The 27,389-nt window shown below is 40.8% G+C and overlaps 1 protein-coding gene across 1 annotated transcript; it reads left to right on the top strand.

Annotated features, from left to right (window-relative positions):
- Window positions 1-2,155: 2,155 nt before the first annotated feature.
- Window positions 2,156-27,389, top strand: armh3 (armadillo like helical domain containing 3). Its single transcript, XM_083975179.1, has 26 exons — window positions 2,156-2,250; window positions 3,553-3,662; window positions 3,751-3,807; window positions 4,092-4,238; window positions 4,355-4,462; window positions 4,563-4,655; window positions 4,769-4,843; window positions 4,938-5,024; window positions 6,625-6,681; window positions 6,784-6,827; window positions 7,398-7,458; window positions 7,592-7,638; window positions 9,236-9,311; window positions 10,490-10,583; window positions 13,019-13,120; window positions 13,247-13,305; window positions 13,406-13,471; window positions 13,799-13,868; window positions 15,008-15,068; window positions 15,177-15,265; window positions 16,135-16,217; window positions 16,551-16,677; window positions 17,531-17,606; window positions 19,433-19,511; window positions 23,482-23,598; window positions 26,139-27,389. The coding sequence occupies exons 2-26, from the start codon at window positions 3,561-3,563 to the stop codon at window positions 26,229-26,231; spliced, it is 2,070 nt and encodes a 689-aa protein (XP_083831305.1). The 5' UTR covers window positions 2,156-2,250; window positions 3,553-3,560; the 3' UTR covers window positions 26,232-27,389.

Genomic DNA, 27,389 nt, shown 5'->3' on the forward strand with positions numbered 1-27,389 from the left:
TGAAATTTAGAGGGAAAACTGTCTTTCAAAGGTCACTTTGTCTGTAGATGTGTGACTTTGCAGAGTGGCAGAACTGCTAAGCTGTTCGGTCACTGAGTTTCTCCAAAATGGCATCATACTTCCCTTCTTCATCCTTCTCAATTTGACCTGTTTCTGTTTCATCCCAAAAAACATTAACACGCTGAAAGAGTTTCAAGCCTTGCACTATCGTTAGCAAAGTTCCCATCAACACAAAAGTAAAAAAAAACAATCAGGATGTTTAGACTGTGTGCGTAAATGTGTATTTGTAGAGGATAAGTGTGTAACTTTACCTGCCTTTCTGTGTGTGTCGGTTAATGTTCCCTCACGCTCCTCCACCGCTGTTCTTCTCTTCTTCTCCCTCTTGCCTCATCTCCTTCTGTCTAATGACATGGTGAAAGCAGAGCTCGTCTCATTTATTCTGCAAATTGAGGTGCTCCATGTGGTCTTTACCAGAAGTATTGCACCTTTGATTGTAAAGTTAATCTACCAAAGAACTTCACAAGGTCAAAACACCGAAGCATCAACTGTTGCTTTAAATTGGAACCAAAACCATCAGGAAATGTATTAGCAAAGTGTGGAGAAAGGGTAAAGTGGAAGTCAGGCACTTATTCTCATTCACAGACAACAATTTCCTAGAGTTACAAAACAGTTAGCCTACACATTTTGGGAAACACTAATCAGTAAAAAAAATGAACATGTGAGATGCATTTTTATCAATGCCATTTAAGTTGGGTAACTTATGGGTACTACAGATAAGATGAGGTGTAGCTCAGAGATCTCAGTTATCTTCTGCTGCAACAAGTGGCAACAGATTATTGAGGCGAAGGACCAGAACCCTTCAGTCCTTTTGCAGCCTCCATGAATGCATCCTCTTCATAATTCATATCTTGACAGCTTTTTGTTCTCCCCTGTTGGTTTTGTCTACATCGGGGTAAACACTGCACCAGTTAAAAGAGCAGATGCTGCACACAGATGGTTTATTACAATAATTGAGCCCAAATTCTCCTCTGCCGGAATCAGCCATTTTTCAATCACCAGTGTTAATGGGAATATAAAGTACACACCACTTTACTTTCAGGCCTGCTGCTGTCAAACATCCACAGGCAAAGCCAAAAACTCTCCTGTAAATGACAAGGCTTTCCACTGATGACACAGTCTCATCACGCAAGGCCTGTATCTCCATGGAGATGCAGACGCAGCACTGGCATCCACTGATCACAGACGGATGTGCTGCCAGAGGAGACACAATGACAAACTGAAGAAGGTCTGTCTTCGCTATCAACAGAGTAGACACAGTAATAATCACAACACAGAACATTAAACAAACATATGGTTCAGAGCTTAAGTCAGAGAACAACAGAGAGATCATTGTAACATACTTTTTGTACAAAAAACTGAATAAAAAATGTAAATACTGTAAAAGTGGATGCTGTGTCCAGGCAGGCTGTTTTGGGGGGCATAGCTGAGAGTGGTTGTGACATCACAAAGGTACAGAAGTCCTGACAGCTTGTTTTAATGCACAGCTTCTGAACACGAGCTGTGTGGATTTGTCCTTGGATTGCATACTTTGGACACTACCTGTGTTATACTCAAAAAAGACATTTGGTCAGTTAACTGGTGGTTTATGTATGTCGTTCATATATGTTTCGTGTAAGATATCAAGGTGTTTTATTGTCCTAGTCCTGCCTCTTGTAGCCTACTTTTTATCGTCATTGTTTTTTATGTCTAACATCAACCTGCCAATGGGACTGGGGATGGAAATTAGCCACTTGGCTATAATCCCACATATTAACATGTCAATGTCCATCAATATGTACTGTTCCCATTAAAAAAAAAAAAAAAAAAATCTGAAATCTTAAATGACATCAGCCATGGTAAATTAACCACCAAATAGGTTATAGCCTACCTCTCTCGCAGCCACCACACTGACATGAGGATCTAATGAATATTAACTCTCTTATTTGTTAGCAGTAGTTTTATTATATAATATTTTTATGAGTGTAGTTTTATTAGCATATTTGTATGAGTATAGATGTGATATTAGGAGATTAAACGGACTGAGTAGCCTAGTTCAGACACCACCAACGAGCTGACCGTAACCCGCGGGGCGCTAGGACCATGAAGACCAGCAGGAGGCGACACTCAGCAGCAGGATGCTAACAGGAGCTAGTGTTGTCACTCGGATTCATGAACTACATTTACGACATAGATTTTAAAGCTTCAATTGAGGTAAGAAAAAAATGACGCCCTTGACTAAATTGGGTCCTATCTAGATAATTTCACACAGCAATGTTGTCAGTAGTCGCATCCAGACATTAGACCGTTTAAACGCTAACGTTAAATCAGTGTCCACATATTTATCTGATAGACATTAGCTGGTTAGCGTTAGCTTTAGCTGCGAGGTGTGAACATTTCACTTCGTTGACCTTTGTGCTCATAAGGTTCATATCGAGTGACGAGTTGAGAACAATACCTGCACATTAACGTGAACACCTTGCCGACTTTTATTTAACGTTACCCACTAAACACAGTTATTGTCAATGAAGCGACGGGTCAGTTAGCTGAAGCTAGCTAGCTGCTAGCAGCCCATCCCAGTTTGCACTGCAGGTTAGTTATATCATGTGCCATTAGTTTTAGCAAATGTCAGTTGATAATTATTTAGCAACCCCAACAGCGTCTAAGCCACCACACCGAGGAGCCAGGCTCATTATTCATGGTCTCTCTGCTAAACCAATCTAACGGTTTAGCTTCATTAACGGTGTTTCACCTGGCCAGCTGTAAACAGTGTGTAGCTCTGTTTCTACACTGCCTTTCTGTCAGTCTGAGCAAAATAAGCCAATGAAACAGTCACAGACAGCTAAGCCTTTCAACAGGTGAAAGTTATTGATGATTTGGCCGTTCAGGTTTTTCATCTGTGACTGAATTAATATGTGGAAATGTGGCTTCACTGCTGAGATGGCTCTCTTCCAAGCAAAACCTAAGAAACCCTATGAAAATCATCAGTCACATAATCCAACTGATAAATATTTTAGTGGATCTTAATTTCTTGTGCTGCAGAATTAAAGTTATTGTCTAAAAATAATAATAACACAGAGCACCACAACGTTGAGCAGCACTGATGTGTTCACTCCTTATTGGTGAACTTTGAGTTAATCCCATGTGCTGCCTTTGTAAACAACTCACCTGTAGACTAAATGCATGACTGATTGCTCCTAGTCAAATACACTATCTACTTCTAGTTGAGTAACCTTTGCTACCAGAGTCCAGCTGCTCAAGTACGTAAATTCTTTTCCTGTTATTTGACCTGTTTCTAAAGATTTACGTCCTCGGGGATTAATGGTCTTGGAACAGAGATGCCCAGGCAGTTGGGAGAGTCAGAAAGGGTTTAGAATGATGAACCAACTCTTCGGTTTTGATTAAAAAAATGTGAAATATTAGTTCATGTAATGTTGTGAATGTGGACACTGTTTTTTTTTGTTTTTTTAAAAATGTTGTTTACATATTTTTCACACCATTTATCTTTGTTTTCAGACTTAATCATGTCTCAGGTGGAGAAGAAGGCAGGGCTGCTCAGGAGGACATCATCCTCCAAAAAACCCTTGAAAGAGAAGGTCGTGCTGATGTATGATGAGATTTTTGCGGTGAGTATTACGATGGAAGAGTCAGTGGGGGAGATTTAGATAAATTATATGTTTAAACCGTGACAATATCCTGTTTGTTTTGTTGTAGAAAGAAGACCCCGCCAAAAACAACCCTCGCTTCTGGGATGAACTGTTTCTCATGAAGGTACAGCAAAAAGGAAAAGAAAAAAAAAGACTAGAGATGTGTTGAGCATAACAGGAAATCTCTCATGCTACTTTGTGGGTGTAAGGAGTTGCAGCAGACGTGCAAACAGAAATGTATGGGGAATTTGAGTATGAATAAAGAGAGTATAGATTAGCATTTCAAAATGTTGATGGTATTCACCAGAATTATTTTAGCAACACCTTACAGAGCCATCATCCTACATTTACTTTAATGAGATGTTTGTAGAGAACCAAAGTAAACCCTGTATGTTCATCATGTTGCAGGTGAACCTTGAGTATCTGGAGTCCAAGTTGGAGAGTGTAGATGGGGAAGAAGTTCAGCGCATTCAGGACAACATCAACTCTCTGTTTCACCACTGTGTTCAAGCTCTGGGAGAGGAGCATCAGATCAAAGTGGTCAATGCCCTGCAGGTAACCACAGCCCCGTGTGTGCCATCATCATCATGTCTTCAGTATGACGTAACTGCAATCAAATGTCCTTGTCTTGTCTTGAGTGTAATTGAAATGTATTGTCCCTTTGCTTCCAGACTCTGTGTGCCCTTTTCCGCGGGGTTCACCAAAAGAACAAGTCGGCGTCTGGCTTCGACATCATCAACATGCTCATGGGGTTTGACAAGGCTGAGCAGAGGATGAAGGTAGATGAGCAGTGAAAACGATTCAATGAAGGGGAAAATTAAACCAGAGTTTTCTTTTGTATTCATTCACATCATATTCTTGTGTTTTTGCCTCCTGCAGGACCTGATGGAGAGACTGGACAGTCTTCTTTGTGGAGACGGCTCAGAGAGTCTGAAAAGCCTTTGTCTCAAACTGCTGCTGTGTCTGGTGACGGTGAGACGGGGCACATCGCAACTGCAACATGAAATAAGTGGTGATGGGCTTTGGGAATGTTTGTAGTCCTTCTTAACTTTAACACTCTGAAATATGTGAAATCATGTTTGCAGGTAACAGACAATATTAGTCAGAACACCATACTGGAGTATGTGATGATCAACAGCATCTTTGAAGCCATTCTACAGGTAGGTGCTCAGTGAAAGACGATGTCTAATGTATTTCTGGGATGTTCCTTTTCCCTACAGTGTGGTCACCTCTGCTCTCTCACTCCCCGCTCAGATTCTGTCAGACGTCTCCAGTAGAGGGCAGCATGGTTACGACGCTGTGGTCCTTCTGGCCCTCCTGGTCAACTACAGGAAATATGAGGTGTGTGTTGTGTACATATGCTGTCTGGTTACCATGCCTGTGTGTTTTTGTGTAATTTTTTTTATATACAGTTAAAAATATACATAGCCTTTTGAGTGGCAGGCTTGTAGCACTCATAACCACTGACTTCAAAGACCAACCCTCTTTACCTCTGCTGTCTCAATGACTAAAACTGATATACGTGCTGCTGTTGGGTCTCACCAGTAGAGGAAACAATAGAAGTCAGTCTCTCTTTTTAGTATGGCAGTACAGTGCTGCTGCGTCATTTCTGGGAGGTCTTTTGAGTTCAGGATTGTACCTTACTCATGGGAAATGAGGGAGTGATAAAAGGTCAAGACCTTAATCTGATGGTGTTGAATTTTTCTTCCCCCTCCAAGCCCTCCGATTTTTAAAATTGGTGCAGTATGAAGTGAAACGATTAATTATTAATTGGGTAGACTTTATAGTCCCCACAGGACCTTTCTTCACACCACTCTCCGCAACAGTTAAAGCAAAGCTGTGGTGGATAGAAATATGTAAATATGACACAACTGCACGTTATGGTAACGGCTAAAAACAACATGAAAGTCCTCAATTTGCCTTGTGTATATGTTTGTCTGTTTTCTCTGGGGTTTGTTATTTACTTTGTGAATATATACCTGGAAAAAAATGCAAAGTACAAAATCGCAAAGAGTTTGTGAAGGCAAGAAGCTTTGCAATAAAGTATTAGTAGTAACAACATGAAAGTCTGACACAGAGCCAGCATGGCATAACAGTAAATGGACATGATTCTTAGTGAGCCTCCCTGATTAGAGCTGGTATGACTGTCGGTACTAAACTCCTCAGCACTGCAGGAACCTGAACCTGCATGATCCAGAGGGCAGATCGGTGAAGTGTCCGTTAGCGATGCCTTGTGCCTTTGTGCTTGCGAAACATGTGATGACATCACAGTTTAAGCTGATGGAAGTTCGGTGTCGAGAGACTTATTATCTCGGCAGCAGAATGTAATTTGTACAGTGTGTAGATGAAAGCTTTGACTCGGGTTATGTCAGCTATCACAGGGCCACTTGTCCTACATTACATGCTCTCTGAAACGGCCTCCAATTCGCATCCCTCTCCAGCTATTTCCTGGAAGGATAAGAGTGACAGCGTGGGAGGGGGAACAAAGGATGAGGAACTTGTTTTTGGATGCACCCATATACAAAGTGGGCAACAACAGAAGCAGCCCCCTTTGCGTTTATTGTATTAATACATGTAAGACACGGTGTCAGTCAACATATTTATACATCATGATAAATATTGCTAAATAATCAGAAATGTATTTTTGATTTTCAACATTTCCTACTTGGACAAACAGTTTGTAACCCTAGACTAAGTTGGAAAAAGTGGATGCATCCATTTTTCAGTTGAGTTATTTTATCGTGCATGAAATATGATATAGATCTTTAGCCTGACGATCTCTCCATTAATCAGCTTAATCATTTCATATGTGAAATGCTAGAAAACGAGCCCCTCCAGCCGTGACAGAGAATTGCCCTTTCAGAGTCAAAATGATTCACATTAACGTCAATATTTGTGTCAACTGTTTAACAGAAACAAATGCCTCTGTTCTCTCCTGTAGTCTGTGAACCCGTACATCGTGAAGCTCTCCATCGTGGACGACGAGCCGACGTTAGACGTGAGTGTTTTGTCACGTCATGCGCCTTTCTTGCTGAATATCAAATAGCCAGTCTGATGTTAGGAGGTCTAATTGCATCACTGGCCGTTTTCTCTCCCGCAGGGAATGGGGATGGTTGTCCACCAGGCATTGACAGAGTATAACAGGTGAGATCTAAAACTGTCCATGTGTCAAAAACCCCCCAAAAGTGTTCATAATGATCCACAGCATGGTGCACTGCGGCCTCTGGCATCAGCAGTTTTGTTTGATGTCTCCCACAAATGTTCTATTTCTATTCTCCTGGAAAAAAAAATCAGGCCCCTTTATTCTTTTAGTTATTTATATCTGACAGTTTTCTTTGGCAGTTTGGTAATGTTTTTTGGATGAGGCAAGGTTTGGAAATTAAAATGCTGTTTGCGAAGGAGGTCTTGTCTGTCTATGTGAGAAGACAGGCACATCAAAGTGATGGATGACGGCTCTACACAGTTCATTGTTTTTGTGTATAAACTGAACGCTCCGTAGATAATAAACTGCAGGGAGGGGACAGATGTTGGGTAAATAAATGTGTGTTAGGTTACGAATGCTGTCGTTTGAATGTTAATGTCCATCTCTGCATCTGCTGTTGTGTGGCCCTTTCTAGCCTTCAGTTTATTTGTCATTCCTTTCACTTTTTCATTACTTCCTCCTTCATGTCCATCATGCCTTTTTTCATCTTGTTTTTCTCTTCCCCCCCTCAGGCAGTACAAAGACAAGGAGGAAGAAAACCAGGGTGGGTTCTTCTCTACCCTGACCAGCATGGTAAGATCTTACTCTCACTTAGATTTTAATAGAAATGTCGTAAATCCATATTTCTTCCATTAGCACGCGTTTTGTGTTTAAGGAATGCGTTAATGTTTATTTTTGGTAAAGACCTTCCTTCTCTTGTCCACAGGTGGGCAGTATGTTTATAGCAGATGCTGATGAGAAACTCTCCGTACAGTAAGTGCAAAGTTATTTAAGCTCTTACCCATTAGTTATCACTAATTGCATTGTTCTCTTTTCAGTGAGATTATTATTACAGTTGCCTTCTTTGTTCATGCTGTTGGCTTAGTTATATTTTAAGGCTCCCGCATGAATTCAAAGTTTAGATGAACTTAATATGATGGTGGGCAATAGAGATTGGTTCTGCAACCCAGTATTAAACAGGCCCTTGGGGTAAATGGTTTAAGATTGTGATATCAACAAGCTCAAGCCTATCGGTCCTGCTGTTGCAGAAATTAAGAAAATAGATTTGCTATAAGCGTTGCTACAGTATATAAGAGCTTCCTGGTGCCTTCAGAAAAGCTGAATCTGCCACAGGCCAGAGTCAGACTTGCTTGGCTCATGGCGTGTCCACACAGTAAGGCCGTTTATTTGTGTAGCACATTGTACATGGTACACAGAGGTCAGTCATGGTCATGGCTTGCAGAAATAAAAGGAAGCATGGAAATAAAAGTAAAAAACATGATAAGAAAACACAATTACAAAGTAGATAATATCTCAATGAAGTACGAGATTAAAAGATTATATGAAAGCAGTGGAGAACAGAGCAGTTTTTAGCCTCTTTTTAAAGCCAGTTATAGTTCAGGCAGATTTGATGTCTGTTGGGAGCTGGTTCCAGCAGCCGGCAGCGGAATGACTGGAGGTTATTTCACCTTGTTTACCCCGGTTTTATATCTGGGCACCCTAAACCGACCGGCTCCTGTTGATCTTAGAGACCTGCTGGCTCATATACATGGAAGTCAAGTCAGGTGAATTTGACTTGTTGCACCAATTCACAGCATAAGTTACCTCAAGGCACTTTGTAAATTATGAAGAGAAGGTCTACACCTTCTCTTTTTGCAGAGACCCAACAGATCACACTAAGAGCAAGCACGCATGGCAACATATATTAAGCCCCAGACCATTTGGTGACTAATAGACAATAAGTAAAACTTTAAATTGAACTCTAAATGGATTGGAAACCAAAGACCTAAGCTCTGGTGTAATATGCTCTTTCCTAATGTGATAAAGAACCCGTGCTGCATCGGTCTGAATAAGTCGTAGTTGTCTGATGGTCTTAATTGTTAAACCAGTGAGGAGAACGTTGGAATAATTGACTTTGGAAAATAGGAAAGCATGTCTTCATTACTTCCAAGGTCTCTGACCCCTGCTGTGTTTGCCAGATTTAAGAGTCAGTATTAAAAGTTCTTGAGAGGGACAGTGACGACAGGAGTGGGTGTTGAAATTGTTTAAGTGATTGGAGGTAACAGTAATGAAAACGTGGCCAATTATTTGTATCCATAAACAATGCTCACTGATGTTTTACATTGTTAATATCTCTGCATTAAGCAGCATTTAAATCCAATGTAAAGAAACTTTGCTAATAATTTATCAGTACGTGCTTGCTTAATGCTCTAACTAGTGATATGGAAAAAGTGATTTGCTGATGCTTGGAAGTTACCAGACTGCTCCTACACATGTGTCATGAGTCTGACTACCTAAAAGCTCATGGCTGTTCCCTGATCAGATGAAGATCTGAAATGAAAATGAAAACCATCTTCTTTTTCATCTCAAGGACAAATGAGGCGATTTTGCTGGCCCTCTACGAGGCTGTGCACCTAAACCGCAACTTCATCACTGTATTAGCACAGGTAAGATGCACCGCTTGCTCTCTGTTTCTAACAGAGGCCCAGCTGGAGCTCATTCTCCCCTCATACTTTTCATCACCTTTAATACATAGAAACATCTTCTGCATTGAGCTTTATCTTGTGGATTTTTTTTTTCAGACGTGTTTTCCAAAATCATCAGTTTGTCTTTTCTTCTCCTCCAACTTGGGGCTTTGAAAATTTGGCTTTCTCCTCTTCTGTCCTAACCTTTTTACCAGTCATGACATCTGTGATGTGATTTGACATCAAATAATGGTTGAGGACAAACTGGGGGACAGTGGGTAGAAAAGAGACGACAGATATCACTTCTTCTTGACATTATTCATGTTTGGATCTGTGACTGTTCATGGGCTAGTTTATCAGTAGACACTGACATCTAGCACACCTTTGAGGAAACACCAACATAAAGTCACTGTATCATTTCTGCTGCTGACACTCAGAGTCACTTCACCATCATTCAGTTCAGTCTGTTCCTTTTGACTTTATTGATCCCCACAGAGACATCCATACTTTAAACAGTCTTACTGACTCACTGACTGACTGGGGGAATGACATGTAGCAAAGGGCCTCAGGTCAGACCCAGGCCACTGTGGTTAGGTCCAAGCTAAATAACTAACTGGTAAGAAATGCACTGTTCTGTGTAAAGGTTTTGCACTTGTAGAAGCAAACACTCCTTTCTCTCTCTCTCTTCTTGTCGGTATCTGTTAAAGGGATAGTTCAACATTTTGGCAAATTGGCCCATTGCCATAATGCCTATAGTCTTAGGAGTAGGTTCGTTACCTTTAATTGTCAGTGCAAGCTATTTTTAGAACAGCGGAGCAGAGCTATGCTACGGAGGCTAATGGGATTTCTTGGTTTCTCTCGTCAAACTCATCAAATAGACAATCTAACAACTCCAAAACGCTCTGGTGGACAAGTTGTGACCTGTACATTCACCACGCTATGAGATAATAACAGAACGTTACAAGACCTCGCAGCTCGCGGCTCTGCTCCGTCATTCTACAAATAGCTTGCACTGACAATTAAAGGTAACTATAGGGATTATGGCAATGGGCCAATTTGCCAAAATGTTGAACTATCTCTTGCCCACGAGGGACAGTTTATTCACAGCTAATGACATTTAATGTATTTTTTATTTATTCTTTTTTTTTGTCTTTCCACAGAGCCACCCTGAGATTGACATTCCTACCACACCTACCACCCCCACACCAACGACACCCACAACACCACTTGGCACAACACCACCCTCCCTAGACAGTAAGTCATACACGCTTTTATAATTTACTTCAGTAAGCGCACATATATTGTCAGCTATATTACCCAGTGGTTTCTCAAGGTCTGCATTCACTGTCACTGTGTGAAACTAGATTTTTTTTCCACGAAGGAGGAACAGAGGTGAAACTATAAATAGGTGACTACAGGAAATTGCAGGGTCATCCATCTATCCATCCACATATTGCTTATCCATGCAGGGTCATGGGGGCTGGAGCCAATCCCAGATGACTGAGGGCACACTCAGTCTGGACAGGTCACTAGTATATCACAGGGCCAACATAGAGACAAACCTCATACACTCTTCACTCACACCTATGGGCAAATTAAAGTCAATTAAAAACACGAGTCACAACAAGCACACCGGACCGTTTAGAGTTGCTGAAGAGTTTCTCTGATGACTTTAGGTGGAGGCAGGCTAACACTACCTATGCCCTTCCAGAGTTTGAGCTAAGCTAATTAGCGGTGCGCCAGCTCTGCCCGTATCTCCCTTGTTACTGCACTCACAGTCAAAAGGATGTGGTGTCTATCTGCTTGTCATGGACTCGGGAGTGAGGCAAGACACGAAATTTTTTTTTTGGGCGTATCCCTTTAACCTTATGAGTGGAAGTGAATCTGCAGAACCCACTAAGAAATGAGGATTTGTGATTTTACTAGATGCTTCAGTGCTTTGAAGCTCCCCCTCTCCCCCTCTACAGGCTCAGAAAGGCCTTAAACTCATCTGGTCAATTCTCTGTGTTTACAGATGTTCTTTTTTTAGCTCTTCCTCACCCATAAGCAAAATGGAACTATTCACCAAATAGGTGGAAATGGGAGTCAAGGCTTTCTAAAACTTTTAGGAAACACGGGTCTCTGCGTCTTTGCCCTTATTTTATCTCAACAGTCTTTCTACATCCATTTTTGATAACTCTCCCCCAAACATTGTGACTCTTGGACACACACACACACATGCACCTACACCGGCAGGCTCTTCAAATATTCACTCGCTTTTTAAGTTTATCTGAAAAGAAAAGAGTTGCTGATGTAAACCCACTTATAATGTAGGTTTATTACAGTTTAATAAGGAGATTATTGCACTATCCCAAGTACTTACTAATCTCTTTTTGAAAGTGAGTGCATGGCTGTCACTTCAGGTTAAGTGGTAGGCGCATGTTGTCGCCAGCACATTGAAAAGCAGCTCATTTAGCATGCACACACGCTGTAACCGTTAAAAGGTGCATGTTCCGATCCCAGATGAGCTCTTCCTCCCAGTGCTTCGAACCTAAGAGCCATTTTCAATATAAAATATTAACCTCTAGCTTCAAATACAGATGAATGTTTCACATGCAGCGTGCATTATTCGCTGTCATGGGAGCCTCGGCACTCACAGGGTCCTCTTCTCAGACCACACACACACACACACATGTGCCTGCAATCACATGTCAGGAGTATATACCTCTTCCTTCCACCGTCTTGCCCCATGTGATGGCATGTTTCTTGACAGTGTGAAATCCTCTTTTCCATCGGGCCTGCAGTGATCTGAGGTTGAAGGAAACAAACAAGGGGCATGGGAATGTGGAGGGAGATAGAAAATGACCGGCTCATGATTTATCCATGAAACAAATGTATGTTTCAGAGTGCAGAGATTTTAAAATGGATGAAAATGCATGTCTAGACAACACGGCAAGCTACAGTATCTACAGCAATGGGATAAAGACATGCTTTTTTTTGTAACGCTGCTTGGATGAACACTTTCCAAAAATGACCTCTTTTAGATATTAGACTCTAACCTTTAGACTCAGTTTTTTGGGGACATTATTATTTACAACTGACTCGTGATTCACTGTCCAGTTTTTATGAGTCTTGGGACAGCTGTGGCCAGAGGTGTTTGTGTTTTTTAGAGATGTCCGTTTGAGGAATGTGATGTTCACTGTGCCTCGAGGAGGAACTGATTAGAATTTGATCGCCAAAGGTCATGGTGACCTCACAAAACATGTTTTTGTCCATAGTTTATGAATTTATACACTACTTGTGACACACACAAATGTCTAGTATGATAAAACCAAGTGATGTGGAGTGATGATATTTTGGCTTCATATACTGTAGGCCAAACATATGAATTTGACTTTTTTGTTGTTCTCTCAATGTGATGCTTTTGAAATTGCCAAAAATGCATTTTATACTTTTTTACTGAATTCCTCCAAAGTCTTAAACACATATATTATGCGTCTGGACAGACATGGATGTCAGTGGATATTAGACTTGTTGGCAGAGTTTTAGGGTTTGCAGTAATTCCAGTTTATTGTTGGTTTAACAGTATTACATCCTCTCCCTTTATTTAAATGTTTGTCTTCTTTGTCCAAAAGACTTAAATATAGCCAAGAATTTAACTGCAGTGATTCATATTTGACTGAAGTTTTATCTGTACATTTGCTGTGTAGTGATGAACAACCCAGAGCTGCCTCTGGATCCCAACCTGCAGACCAGCAACCTCCTCATCACCTTCCTCAAGTACGCCTCCATTGTAATGCAGGACACTAAAGGTAAATAGTCTCTGACACTGAGTTATTCCTAACACCATTAGCAAATAAAGTTTTTTTTTCTCTTCTATCCATCTGTAGTTGTTTGTTATAATTTTCCTATCTGTTAAGAGTCTCATGTGTTTCCAGATGAACATCGACTCAACAGTGCCAGACTGTGCCTAATTATTCTCACCTGCATAGCTGAGGTATGTGCAGCTAATCCTCCCATATTGTTCCTACAGTCTGACTATCTGTCACACTGTCGTTACACTGTCTTTACACTGTCTGTGTCTGTGTGTGTGACAGGACCAATATGCCGATGCCTTTCTTCATGATGACAATATGAATTTTAGAGTCAATCTCCACAGAATGGTGAGTTAAATGTTGTGAGTGAAAGTGAAATGATAAAGTGTAGTGTATGCAGGTGCTTTCAGCTGTCAGCATTTAAATACTGTATAAAAAGTTTAATACTGTATATTCTTCTAAATACCTGAGAAGTGGCGAGAAAAAAAACAGCTCTTTGCCATCAATAAAATGTTATTTTTTTTACACTTTCTCATTTATATACATTTGGTACTGGTTCTGGAAGCTCTGTAGGTTTTGCATTGAGTGAACATTATGCCATAAAGCTTCTGTTTAAATGTTATTTACAATGTTCTGTGATGAACCTTCAAGCTCAGACTCCTGTTTCTTTTTCAGCCCATGAGACACAGAAAAAAAGCCATGGACAAGAACATCCCCTCTCGGCCGCTCGTGTGTGCTGTTCTAGGTATGAGAAACATTTAGACCCGTGGTTTAGTGTGCACTCATGTCTGATATTTTTGCAGACTAGTTAGTTGGCCATACCCTCTGCATCCACCTTGTGATTTCCCATGGCAACTGGGTTGGCAGCAAACCAAGTGTTATTATTTTGAAGTTGAAAAATGTCGACACAGTGTAATTTACTTTTAATTCAAGTTCCTAACTCTACTCCAGGCTGGAACTTTTTCACTCAATGTCAATAAATATCATTGACACATTTTTTTTCCTTCCTGGATAGAGACCCGTGCAAAGCTTTGTTTGATTTAGCTTCACAGCTCTTTAGAAAGATGCTCTATTCTTCTTGTTATTGCACCATGTGTTAACTGCAGTTGTGCTTATAAAGTTTTTTTTTTTTATTCTTGTGTATTTTTACCCTGTTCACTCATACAAGCCATACTTCTTCATGACCACCCACACTGTGAAATATCTTTGACCAAACAACATAGTTTTTCTACTTAAAGGGACAACGAGGAGTTTTAGAAAGCAAAGTGTTTTCATACTACATTTACCATGAGCCTCCGCGCGCACCGTGAAATTCTTGGACCGGCGAAAGACGGACGTCTTGCCAAGAATGTTTTCATTCATCAAGAATTAAAGTCAGAGGTTCGAAGATGATCAGATACCGCCGTAGTTCCGACCATAAACGGCGATTCGGCGGCGTTATTCTCATGACCCGCCGGGGAGCGTCCGTGAAACCGAAAGTAAGGAAACGCTGGTCGGCTCGCCCAGCGTTTCCACCATTAATTAAAATAACAAAATAACGATAGAGACAGAACGATATATTTATCGAAAATGGAGCCATTAACAAGTGTGGGTAGCGTAGACCCATCCACATTAATGTGAGACTTTTTTATAACCAAATACAAACTCCTCGTTGTCCCTTTAAATATTTTTCTACATAACAGTACATATCTTTATTTTTTATACATTATATTTATATTATTGTACATAGTAAATCCTTTATTTTATTCCTTATTTCTTTACACATCCTGAACTCTTTTCTACTGTTACAAGAGAATTTCCCACATGTGAGATCAGTAAAGAGTCTTATGTCTTATGCAGTAAATGTGATGTATCTTCCCCTCTCTCCTGTTCCACTGCGTTTAGACCTGATGGTGGAGTTCATTGTCACTCATATGATGAAGGATTTCCCCATGGATTTATATTTGTGAGGGCACACACACACACTACACATACACATTTTTATTATTATTGTCTCACACTGTCCAGTATTGTTGACCCCATATTAAAAAAAAATCTTTTTATCCATGTGCAGGCGCTGTGTGCAGATTATCCACAAACTTCTGTGCTACCAGAAGAAATGCAGGATCAGATTACACTACACCTGGAGGGAGCTGTGGTCAGGTAAAGATTCCTCTGTTTACTCAGGAGTAGTTGTCATCTTTAATAAACAAAGCTGTGCCGCTGGCAGACTGACGATTGATGTTAACAGTATTAAATAAATCATGTTTTGGAATGTTTTGTGACAGGACGTGTTAAAAATTCATTCTCTCAAATGAAGTTTCAAGACGCCACGCGACACCATGCATGATTTAAATCGTTTAAAGCGCTTTTTGTTTTGCTGGGTATCACCTCGTGAGCCGAGTAAACAGTAGCCGCTTTTTCAAAACAAACCTGATTTCTTGATGAAGCCGTTGGGCCCGTTGTTTTGGAAATGTATTGCATCATTGAGATTTGTTAATGAGTCTCTAAAGAAAGCGCAATCCATCCTGGTGGCCTTGTTTTCAGTCTGGTCAACATGCAGTAGGATAACATTTCAGCTTGTAATGGCCCCATCATACCGTGTCTCATTAGAATACACATTTCTCTTAGCAGACCAATAATCTGCTTAATTCCCTGGATAACGCCGACCCTCTCCTCCTGGTGGTGATAATAGCATACCATGAAATAAGACTGGAGAAAAAAAAAAGAGCCAAATTAAAGCAATGGATGTTTGCGTTGTTGTGCCAGCTTGTGTTACGGCTTGTTAAAAGCTTTTGTTTTTCGTTTGTACACATTGCGATTCTTCTTTCGGGGGTTGTTTTTCCTCAGTAAGAGCTTGGGAAAGGACTTGAATCGGTGTTGAAAGGTTCCCCCCCTCCTGTGTTCCCATTATCTACCTTAATAAAAATGCACAGTGAGGAAAGCTGACTGCTGCCATATGCGTGTGGCGGTAGATGACTGTCAGCACTCCAGATTATTTCATTAATGTGAACATGTCTCCCTCTGCACAGCTCTCATCAACCTGCTGAAGTTCCTGCTGTCAAATGAGACCACGCTGCTGGGCAAGCACAACATCTTTCATCTGGCCTTACTGGTGAGAGACACCACACCTACTGACATACAGGAGCACAGTACAGCCCACACTGGAAATGATCTTCACACAGATTTTACTGTACAGATGTGTATTTTCTTGTAGTAAGAGGTGAACCAGATGCTGCAGCAGTTAGTCCAGCTGTGCGTATGTCTGAAATCACACACTGTAGTTTAAATACTTTCATGAGTTTGCTTTTTTTTTCCAGTGTGTCAAAAGCTGATGTTGTGTGGATTTCGTTTTCCTTTAGGTCTCCTCTTTTAGTTTGTTTTTCTTCTGTTGGTTCTTCTCTGTTTGAGGCTGAGTGTCAGACTTGATGTGTGTCTCGTCATCCAGGTAGTGAACCTGTTCAACATGTTCATAACGTACGGCGACACGTTCCTGCCCACCTCCAACAGTTACGACGAGCTGTACTACGAAATTGTCCGAATGCACCAGGTCTTCGACAACCTCTACTGTATGGGTACGTCAGCAGAATCTGCAGATTTTACCTGACTGAAGCTGAAATCACAGCTGCTGTTTGAAGAGGATATGTGCTCATTATAAAAACTGATAAAATAACTGCCGGATACAAAAGGGATCACTCGCAGTAGCAGATGCATCACAGACTCTGTAGTTCCCCAGAGCTGTTTGGCCTCTTTCATCTCTTTTGGCTTCAACTTTATTTAATCATTTTTGATTCACTCTCACTGTTGTCGTAACTGTCGACTGCAGCTGTTTACAGCTAAAAAGCTCTGAAAAGTGAGTGTACACTATTCGCTCAAGACCAAACAACAGACAGATGCAGTTAGCGAGTGCCTGGTGAACACGGTGGGACTTAAAGCAGCGGTAGAGGCAGATCATAGGAGCTGGTGGAGACCAAAAGCAGAGCTAAAAGGGAATCTTGGACTAAAGAGTGGGGTGAAAAATAAAAACAACAAGAAGTCTGTCTCTAATATAAGATCAGTGAAGGTAAAGGAAAATTTATTGTAGCGGCTTGACAGAACACCATTTGATATCAAACAAAAATACCAAACATTCTCTAGTCTCAGTTTTGTGGATTTGTTGCTTTCTCTTATTTTATGTCAAGATGAATTGATTGTCTCTTTTGGATTTTGGACTATTTCTTGGATAAAACAACCTTTTGCCTTTGGAACCTCTGTTGGACATTCATCATCTCCCTGCAGTTAATCAAACAACAATCAATCAACCAATCAATTAATTTGTGAATTAATTGACAATTAAAACAATTGTCAATTTTAGCTTTGAACCTAAGAGGTGAGAAGACGTGTGTTTGACTGTGTCTAATTCTGTCTGTTTTATTATACGCTTTCCAGTTTTGAGAGTATCAACCAATACGGGCCAGTGGAAGGAGGCAGCCAGCAAAGTCACGCATGCCCTCGTCAACGTTCGGTAAAGATATGCACACACACACACACACACACACACACACACACACACACACACACACACACACACACACACACACACACACACACACACACACACACACACACACACACACACTAGACTATGATGTGAAAAGGTCAAAATGAAGTAAATGAAGTCTTTGGAAGTGTGATTCAGGTTCTCCATCCCCATTTCTGTCCCCCAGGTCCCACTATTTGATAATTTTTTAAGCCTTTATCTCCTTCACCCAAACCCTGCTCCTCACACATACTGTACTTCCTCTCCCCTGAAACATTTTCCCATGTAATTTGTCCTTTTCCTCTCCCATCTTCTCTGAGGAGATGATCCTCTGAGGTCACCCCTAGATTGGAGGCCCCCGAGGGCTCCCGCATGATCGGGGCGCTCCCTGTGGACTCAGACACTTAACTTGGTCTCCTGGTGGAGGAGACGTCACTGGTTTAATAGGCAGTCACTGGGGTCGAGGGGAAGGCAGAGAGAAAGAGACTGATGGAATAAATATTTGAAGGCTTAGATGAATAAGGGAATTAAGACGGAGAGGTATAAAGTGTGTTGAAATTGACTGAAATGAAGGAACCAATTCCATTTCACTCGCATTACCTCTCTCCTCCGTACACTGACTTCCCACACAGAAATGACAGCTGGATTATCACAACGGAGAACTCTCTGCATTTTTGTCGCTGTAATTTATTTGATATATTTTGCTCTCTAACCTCGTACTAAATAACACACTTCATCTCACAGCTGTGCTTATTGCATCAACTTATATTTGTGCTACAAAGCAGTTTATTTCTCAGGAATGATTGCTGATGCTGGAGAAGACTGTCTCTGAATTTACATCTGAAATCCCCTGATGTACTCCCACAATATAAGGGAGGTGCTGAGACAGATTTGAATAGGAATGAATAGAAATGAGTCTTGGTGTTAAGCAGGTCGTCTCTCACTCATATCGTAATCATTTCAAACTTTGCTCGTCAGCTGCCGGGCTGAGCAGTGCGTCCACATACTTTTGCCAGTGTAGTGTGATTTGATTTGATTTAATAGATTTGATTTGATTGATTTATTAGCTCAAGTTAAAAAAAACAGTGCAAGGAGGGAACGAAGCCTGGAAGGCTTGTACAAAGTTCCACTCCCATCATCTAAGAATAACATGAAACTCAAGATAAACAATAGAAATGTACAGTGCAACATAGAAAAACTATAAAACATAAACAACAAAATAAAGGAAGATGGATGCATAATTAACATCAGGAAAATAACACTGAAGGTTATGACATACGGTGTTTTTTCAGTAACTTTCTAAAGGATGTGAAAGATGATGTTGACCTCAGAAACACATCTAAACCATTCCAGAGTTTTGGACCTCTAAATGTGATATTAAATTGATGCCCAGATGTTCGACAGATGAAAGAGTAAAAAAAATGTTGAAAAGTGTCAGGAAGATTTTGTTTAGTGTTGATAAACTTATGCACAAACATAAGGAAGATGTTAAGTTTGTGAATGGGCAATATTGAATATTTCATGAAAAGGGGTGCAGATGGTTCTAGTCTACTAGACCGAGAGATCGTTCTTAGAAATCTTTTCTGGATTAACAGTAATTTGTTCAGGTAAATTGGATAAATTGCAGACCAGACAATATTGCAGTAATTCATATATGGAAATAAAAAAACTATAATACAAAGTCACGTGAGCAGAGGGATTGATCAGGGGAGAAACCTTTTTCAGTATACAGTACAGTGCATCTGTTGCAACTGAGAAAGATATCCATACTGTCTCAATTTAGTGTGTGTGCTTGTGTTTTTGTCTTAAAGAGCCATCATCAACCATTTTAACCCCAAGATTGAGTCGTACGCCGCCGTGAACCACATCTCCCAGCTGTCAGAGGAGCAGGTAAACACAACACAGCACAACACAACACAACACAGCAACCTCCACTAACACTCCACCTACAAGTTGCTTATAAATAAAAATGAACTTAAGCAGCATCTCAGGGCCTTTTGGGTTGAACTCTCCTGAAACGTCGCTCCTGTGATTTCAAAGGAAAATCTTATAAATATTTTACAGCACAGAGGGAAACATTCAGGACTCTGGAGTGTTTGAGAAGGGCCTCGCTGCATTTTATTTTGAAAGAATGCCTATTCATCAAGAAGGAGTAAGGGCTCTGTGGCAGAGATGAATGACTCAGACATGGGTTACTGTGATGAGACACCTAGAAGAGACGACGTTATCTCACACACACCACTAGGCTTCAAACTAATCAGGGCTGATTCATTGCACACAACAAAATTCACAACAAATATTTTAACACTGATGGTGACACTCATCTTGGTTGTTTAAAAATGCAGCACCTTGTAAACATGTCAGCTAAACAAAGATAGTATTCTCCTCTTACTGTGCGTTTAAAGGAAACATTTCTCTAAAAGGAAAGTTTGATTTATTATAGTTGTAGAAGACTCCAAATATCACAGTTTGTCTCTCTCTCACTTGGTCCTGTAGAAGTAAAAGCTATTTATACATGCAAAAAGAGTTTCACTGCAAAACAAACAGTGTGAATTGAGTCATTAAGCAACTGGACAGCTTTTGAAAGCTGACTTATTCCTTCATTATTGGTGGAAAACGGTGAGTCTGGCCTGGGGGGAAGTGGAACTGATTAGAAAATTGTGAGCTCCATTTAAGACTTTATTCTTTCTGTCAAATCAGTGAGGGCAGGAAAACGGCCGGGAATCCCTTTTTTAACAAGCTGATAACAGAGTGATGGATTTGGTCATTATATTCCCCAATTACCTCTCTGCTTTTATCTGCTAGATTTATTCACAACAAAGGGGGAAGGCAGGAGTTGGCTTCAGTGTCAGTCGGTGAGCTGCCAGTTGTTTCATATGTGCTTTTTTTTCTCTCTTTTTTTTTTAATGTCTCTGTGCCGGCGACGGCCAGAGCCAGAGGACTGCCGCTTTCAGATTGTCTGCCTGTCCCATTCTCATGGACACTGTCTCAATAATGCCTTGACAGGACTTGGCACAGACATTTACCAGGGATGTCGGAAAGGTTCCTAACTGAGTGAAATGATGTGGAAGGATTTAAGTGGCAGCCACGATGAGAGCTGGTCAGATTCTCTAAATGATGAGGACAGGAGCTTCACTGCCTCCTGTCACATCTGCTTAAATACAGGATAGCTCAACTCTCTCTTTTTGTATTTTTCTTTCATTTGAGTTCAGTCCTGTTTGCTTTGTCTTTGTGGCGAGGAAAGGAACTAATTTATTGTCCCGGTGTTTTAAAAAAAGAAGCTTAGTTCAGCTATAGTTTAATTTTCTCAACACGCAATTGTTCGTACGTATTCATCATGTCAAATTAAAATTACATGAACCATCTCAAATGTGAATACTTTCTTGAGCCGTTGTGCCAGGTAGTGTTATCCAACACATTCCTCTGTATTGACTGGGATCAGCGTCAGTATATGAAGCCAGATTTATCTCCAGTCCAGATTTATTTATTTCCAATTTCTTTATCACATGGAAGGAGAGACGATCAATATACACATCACATTGCAGCTGTGGAAGCTTAGTGTCTTAACCCTGTAACTCTCCTCTTCACTAAGACTTGATGCTCAGTATCACAGGAGGCCTTCAAAGAACAGCTGTCTTTATTGGTTGGCAGTTTTATTGTAGACTAATCACAATATGGCTTTAATATGAAAGAAATGTAGATGAATGATCATTAGGTCGAGATCAAAAACACGGTCTGTATTGTGAAGTGGTATCAATTTCTTGCATTATGTGTATTTTCAAAATGTGAATGTTAGATGTAAGTAACCAGCAGTTATTTTTATGGTTAGAGATAAAATGCTGTTGTTTTGAAACTTTTAAGACTTGAGTCGTGGTCAAGTCCTGAAAAACTGCAGGAGAGAACGGACAAGACAAGGAAAGATACATCTTCCCTCTGAATAAAACAGTGCTATTATCATAAAAGGGCAAAGAGAAGGAGAGAACAAGAACAGCTTTTTGTGCATGTAAAGTTTTCTACGAAGTGGCAAAGGGCAAATGAAGTTTTCCTCTCCCATTTAAAAAAAAAAAACACACACACACACCTTTCAAGGCTGCCTGACTTAAATTTGAGGGGCGAAAGCAAAAAACTTTAGGGGCGCACACCATAAACCTTGCAAAGCCAATACTCACCTTTCCTTTTCATTCATGATGCTCACACACATTGGGCCGTCACCTGTGATGACAGATTCCACATTCTTTGAGTCATCTCTTCCATGTTTCACCAGTGGCAAATGTACTGGTAGCACATGCGCCATTTAGATGAAAAATTTACTTCCCACTGTCTCAAATCTTAGGGGCAGTCTGGAGCCCTGCTTTTGTATTCCATGCTTATATTATATATATAATTTAACTCAACAATAAGCATGCATGCTTACTAAAACCCATTGATGAGCAGCACTCCTCCCTCCTGGAGTGTCTTCATCCCAGGAAGTGACACCAGATGATGGATGACCTCTAGAAACACAGTGAATTAAAATAATCTGTCTGTCTCTGTGAACAATGTGAGAGGCGAAACACTCCAGCACACAAGAGCTGCTTTTACATCCACGCTTCTAGATAAACACGGTGACAACCCCCTGCACATAATCATATCCGCCTGGCGATGCGGAGAGACGGCGCTCTGAAAGAACATATGATGAAAGCGTTTCTGAGATTATTCATTTACCCTTCCTTTATCTGGTGTTTTTATTTGCTTTGACCTGTTTGTCAGAGCTCACGCTTCCTCCGCCTTTCCCTCCTTCTCTTCTGTCCCCATTGAGGAACTAACTTTAACAACTCAAACCTGCCTCTACGTCTCCACAGAGCAGGGGAGGGTGATGGAGAGCTGTGAGGGAGAAAGAGGCGTAGAGAGGGGGAGAGATATGGGTATGAATTTTTCATCAGTGTACCATCAGAGGTTGAATAAAAACAACAGCACTTTTTTTTTCTTCCAGGAGCACAGCTGTAGATTTATCAGAGAAAATTAAACACAAGAAAAATGTTTTGGTGCTCCCAGTCCCAACCCTCTGTTAATACTGATTCGGCTGTATTAACAGTATACTGCCTGGACTGAAGGAGAATTTATGTGTGTGTTGTGCATGCATAAATGCAATGAGATGTAAATTAACATTGGTTTTCCTGTGGATAAAAACAGGAAGTGTTTGAGAAGAGCGCGTGTGTGACTGTGCGTGTGTGTGTGTTTATAGAGCCTCTGTGGGAGGCATGACAAAATGCGGCTCATGCATCTCGCTGTGAGTGTTGCATGCTGTGTGGAGCGATGCAGGCGCATTAATACAATAATAGAAAAGGTCTCGTCGGTGGCTGTTTCATGGCTGAACGGTGGAATGGCAAAGGTGCAAGGTGGAGAATCTGCATAATTACCTCTGATTCCAGCCCATCCTCTTATCTCTGTGTGTTTTGTGCACTTATGAGCATAGCACACACACACTATACTGTATTATACATGTGCTTCTTGATTGTATTTGAACCCTGACCTCACAATGATGAGAGATTCTTTTCTTAAGTGACCCTTTGGTGCAAAGGTGTCCAGGACTTAATAAACCAGAGACAAAAACTTCCCTCTTTGACCAATGAATCTCAGAAACCAGTTGATCTCACAATGAGCAGACAGTGGAAATAACTCAGAGAGGTTCCCAAATCCCACGATACTGTACACTGTCGCAACCACATCATCCACATGATCTCATGAATAAAAATGTTGTAATAAAGTATTAATCCCTGATTAATATTTCACTGTTTTGGTGTTTCAAGATGCAGCAGCATCAGTGTGATATGGAGTTGAGTGTCAGCTCGTTTCCTCTTCTCTGCTGTTTTCCCGTCAGGTGTTGGAGGTGGTACGATCCAACTATGACACGCTGACCCTCAAGCTCCAGGATGGTCTGGACCAGTTTGAGAGATACTCGGAGCAGCCCAAAGAGGCTGCCTTCTTCAAGGAGCTGGTAGGATGAACAGCAGTGCATTGTGGGTGTTGGGGAGGGGGACGTTATGTGTGCTCCTAATAGTCAAGACCACCTAACCCGAGTCAAGACCAAGACCAAGACCAGACCAATGCGAGACCATTTTCAAGACTATTGCTATATTCAGTATCAATGCTCATAATAATCACGTGGCTTGACATTTACATAATTCCTCAGCTAAAAAGAAAATATAATGTGTTATAAAATCTGCACCATATTTAATTGAGACAAAGTTTGGACTGAACAGAATAACACAGCAACACAGAACCTGCTTAAGACTACCACTTTTGACACTAGTGCAACCAGGTTTTTCAGATGGTTACATAAGGAAACATATTGTTACATGGCATAAACCAAAGTGATCAAGTGACAGAGACATTTTGAGGTTTAAAAAAAAAGATGTCACTGCAGCTGTGGTCTTGACTGGTCCCGAGTTCAGTTTGACCAAGACCAAAATTTAGTTGATTCTACGACAAGACCAAGACCTTGAAAATGTGGTCTCGAGTACTACATACAACACTAGCTGCCAAGTCTCAGGTTCCTCCCAAACGGATCCAGCCCACTGCGTCACACTGCACTGAGTCGACCTCACAGCTCTAGAGGACACTTCTTTTAAAGGGGCACGATGGCTCTTAGCCAGATTCTCTGTCCCCACGCAACTGACGGAGGTTGTGTTTGACGCTGACCACTGCAGTTTAGTGTAAACGAGGTCTTTAAGTTGACAGCTGAGGAAAAGCTTCTTCTGACAGTGAACAGAGTCCAGTTTTCTAAGTGCAAGCCTCTTTGGTTGAGTAAAAACACACAGAGCTGTTAAGCTACAGTGTTTATTGTGCAAATTATAGTTTTAAAAATTAAAATGTAATCTTTTTCAGCTTCTCTCTGCTACTGATGTGCTGGGGTTTCACCATTTTCAAAATAATAAAGCCCTCATAAACTCTAGAGATAACAGGGAAGCACAAGTTATTAAACTTGTTATAGGAACTATAGGGACAGTATATTGAAATTAAAGGTGTGTCATCTTTAAAGAGATATTCAATCCATGTAACATGTTTTTATTGTAAGCAAATGCCTTATTAGACAAAGATGAATAAAGAGGGTTCAACATAGATGCAAACAGCATCAAACCAAACCTCTAGAAATGTCACATCCTTTACTTCCCATAATAAAACTCATTAGAATTGACCTCTATGTTTGTAGCGTAGGTCCATTTGAAACAACCTGCAGACAAGAGTGACATCAGACAATTTCCATGTGAAAGTAGAAGTCCCCTAGTAGAAGGCAAAAATAGAAATTGATTAAAAATGGTCAGAATGAGCTTTCATTTGTAAATTTCCTGTGATTTGGATGGAGCAAACAAAACACATTCAGTGTCAGAGGGTCTTATATTAAAGGGATAGTTCAACATTTTGGCAAATTTTCCCATTGCCATAATCCCTATAGTCTATACTCTAGGAGTAGGTTCGTTACCTTTAATTGTCGGTGCAAGCTATTTTTAGATCGGCGGAGCAGAGCTGCAAGCTGCTCAGAGCTAAGCTACAGAGGCAAATGGGACTTCTTGGTTTCCCTCATCAAACTCATCAAATACACAATCCAACAACTCCAAAACGCTCCCGTTGAGTAGTTTTCGAGGCAAATACAGAGACTGCTTGCCGAAAAGCTGCCCCCGACAGGAACGCGCATCAGCGGTTTTGCATGAATTTACCTCGAAAACAACTCAACAACGTAACGTCAACATCATTATCTCATAGCGTGGTGAATGTGCAGCTCACAACTTGTCCACCAGAGCGTTTTGGAGTTGTTGGATTGTGTATTTGATGAGTTTGATGAGGGAAACCAAGAAATCCCATTTGCCTCTGTAGCGTAGCTCCGCCATTCTAAAAACATCTTACACCAACAATTAAAGGTGACGAATCTACTCCTTAGACTATAGGGATTATGGCAATGGGAAAATTTGCCAAAACAGAGCTGTTTGTGCAGCAAATTATAGTTTTAAAAATGACTAAGGAGTAGATTTGTCACCTTTGACCTGCACATTCACCACGCTATGAGATAATGATGGAACGTTACGTTGTTGAGTTGTTTTCGAGGTAAATTCATGCAAAACTGCTGATGCGCGTTCCTGTCGGGGGCAGCTTTTCGGCAAGCAGTCTCTGTATTTGCCTCGAAAACTACTCAACGGGAGCGTTTTGGAGTTGTTGGATTGTGTATTTGATGAGTTTGATGAGGAAACCAAGAAATCCCATTAACCTCCGTAGCGTAGCTCTGAGCAGCTTGCAGCTCTGCTCCGCCGATCTAAAAATAGCTTGCACCGACAATTAAAGGTAACGAACCTACTCCTAGAGTATAGACTATAGGGATTATGGCAATGGGCCAATTTGCCAAAATGTTGAACTATCCCTTTAATCAAAAGCCACAGGTGAATTGATGTTTGGGCCCTCAGTGTGAGGAGATGTGCTGAGATTGACTGGAGTGGGATTAAACCATGTCATCCTCTTGAACCTGTGATAATTGTGTGTCCTCAGGTGCGCTCCATCAGTCTGAATGTGAGGAAGAATGTCTCCTTGAACACACTGAGCCAGGACGTCCTGCTCAAAGAGTTCTCCACCATCTCCTGAGACCCCACCCCCCTGCCGGCCCAGGCTTCACCTCCCTTCAGATGGACATACACATTGTATTTTCTGTGCGTGTGGACTTGTACACATACTTACAAACACAAACCAGTGCAACCCTCAGTTGTTCTTTCTGTCAGCTGTGTTGATCTCTCACCCCCTCTCTCCTGTGAACTGAACAATGGGAACCCACAGACATGGACTCTTCTCGACGGGCTCGATGGACCTTGAGGAAAAACCTGAAAACTTTCCACACTTGCTCCTTTGGTGGTCGTTGGTGTGTGTGTATGTGTGAGTCTTAAAGGAAGTGCCCACTTCGCACTGGTTCCTTGTGTGCAATCTGCAGTATTGGCTGGACTGTTAACTGACACATGAAAGTTTGGATTTAAGAGTAAAACATTTTTTTGTTTTGTTTTTTTAACCCAGATCTTCATTTCCGCTGCCACAGTACATGATTTCTACTTATCTCTCTCCAGTAATTATTTCACAAGACTTAGGCTTTGAGTCGAACATGGTGTACTTCCTAACAACAGCATTGGTAATGGTGATCCTGAGCCTTTTTGAGTTTGAGTCTTATTTTAAATCCTCTTGGAGAATTAGAGCATTAACATTTTCTTTGCAGCTGAATGCTTGTTGTGTGAATGTTAACATAACTCTCAATGTGTTCAAAACAAACGTACAAGTATTTTGTATTTACATGTGTGCTAAGAGGCAGAACATTTGAGTAACTAAGTTGAAGATGCTCTGAACTGATTAAAAAAACGTTTTATTATTGTTGCAAACCTTTGTTTTTGAACAAAGCCATGATTAACATTTACTACTGTACAAGTCGCACAAGTCATTTCTGAATTAGTTTGAATTAAATGAAACCAAATGTGTTGAAGTGAGTGGCCAGTTCAGACAGAAAGCTGTTCAGACAATGATTTAATCATGAGTTACAACATGATGACTGCTGGTGTGTTTCTGGCTCTTGAACAGTATGATCTGTACATTCATCAGTTTGAACTCTTCTTTGCTCTTTCACACTCGACATTTGAAATGATTCTTTTGACTGGAAGCAGATCTGAATTATGCAATTTCATGAAGTGTAAGGTCTTCTTTCTTTTGTCTCTAATTCCTGTAGGTATATTTATGTTTTCTTTTTTAAATAAAGTTTGGTTTCCT

This window comes from Trachurus trachurus, assembly GCF_905171665.1.
Source record: "Trachurus trachurus genome assembly, chromosome: 1".
Taxonomy (NCBI): domain Eukaryota; kingdom Metazoa; phylum Chordata; class Actinopteri; order Carangiformes; family Carangidae; genus Trachurus; species Trachurus trachurus.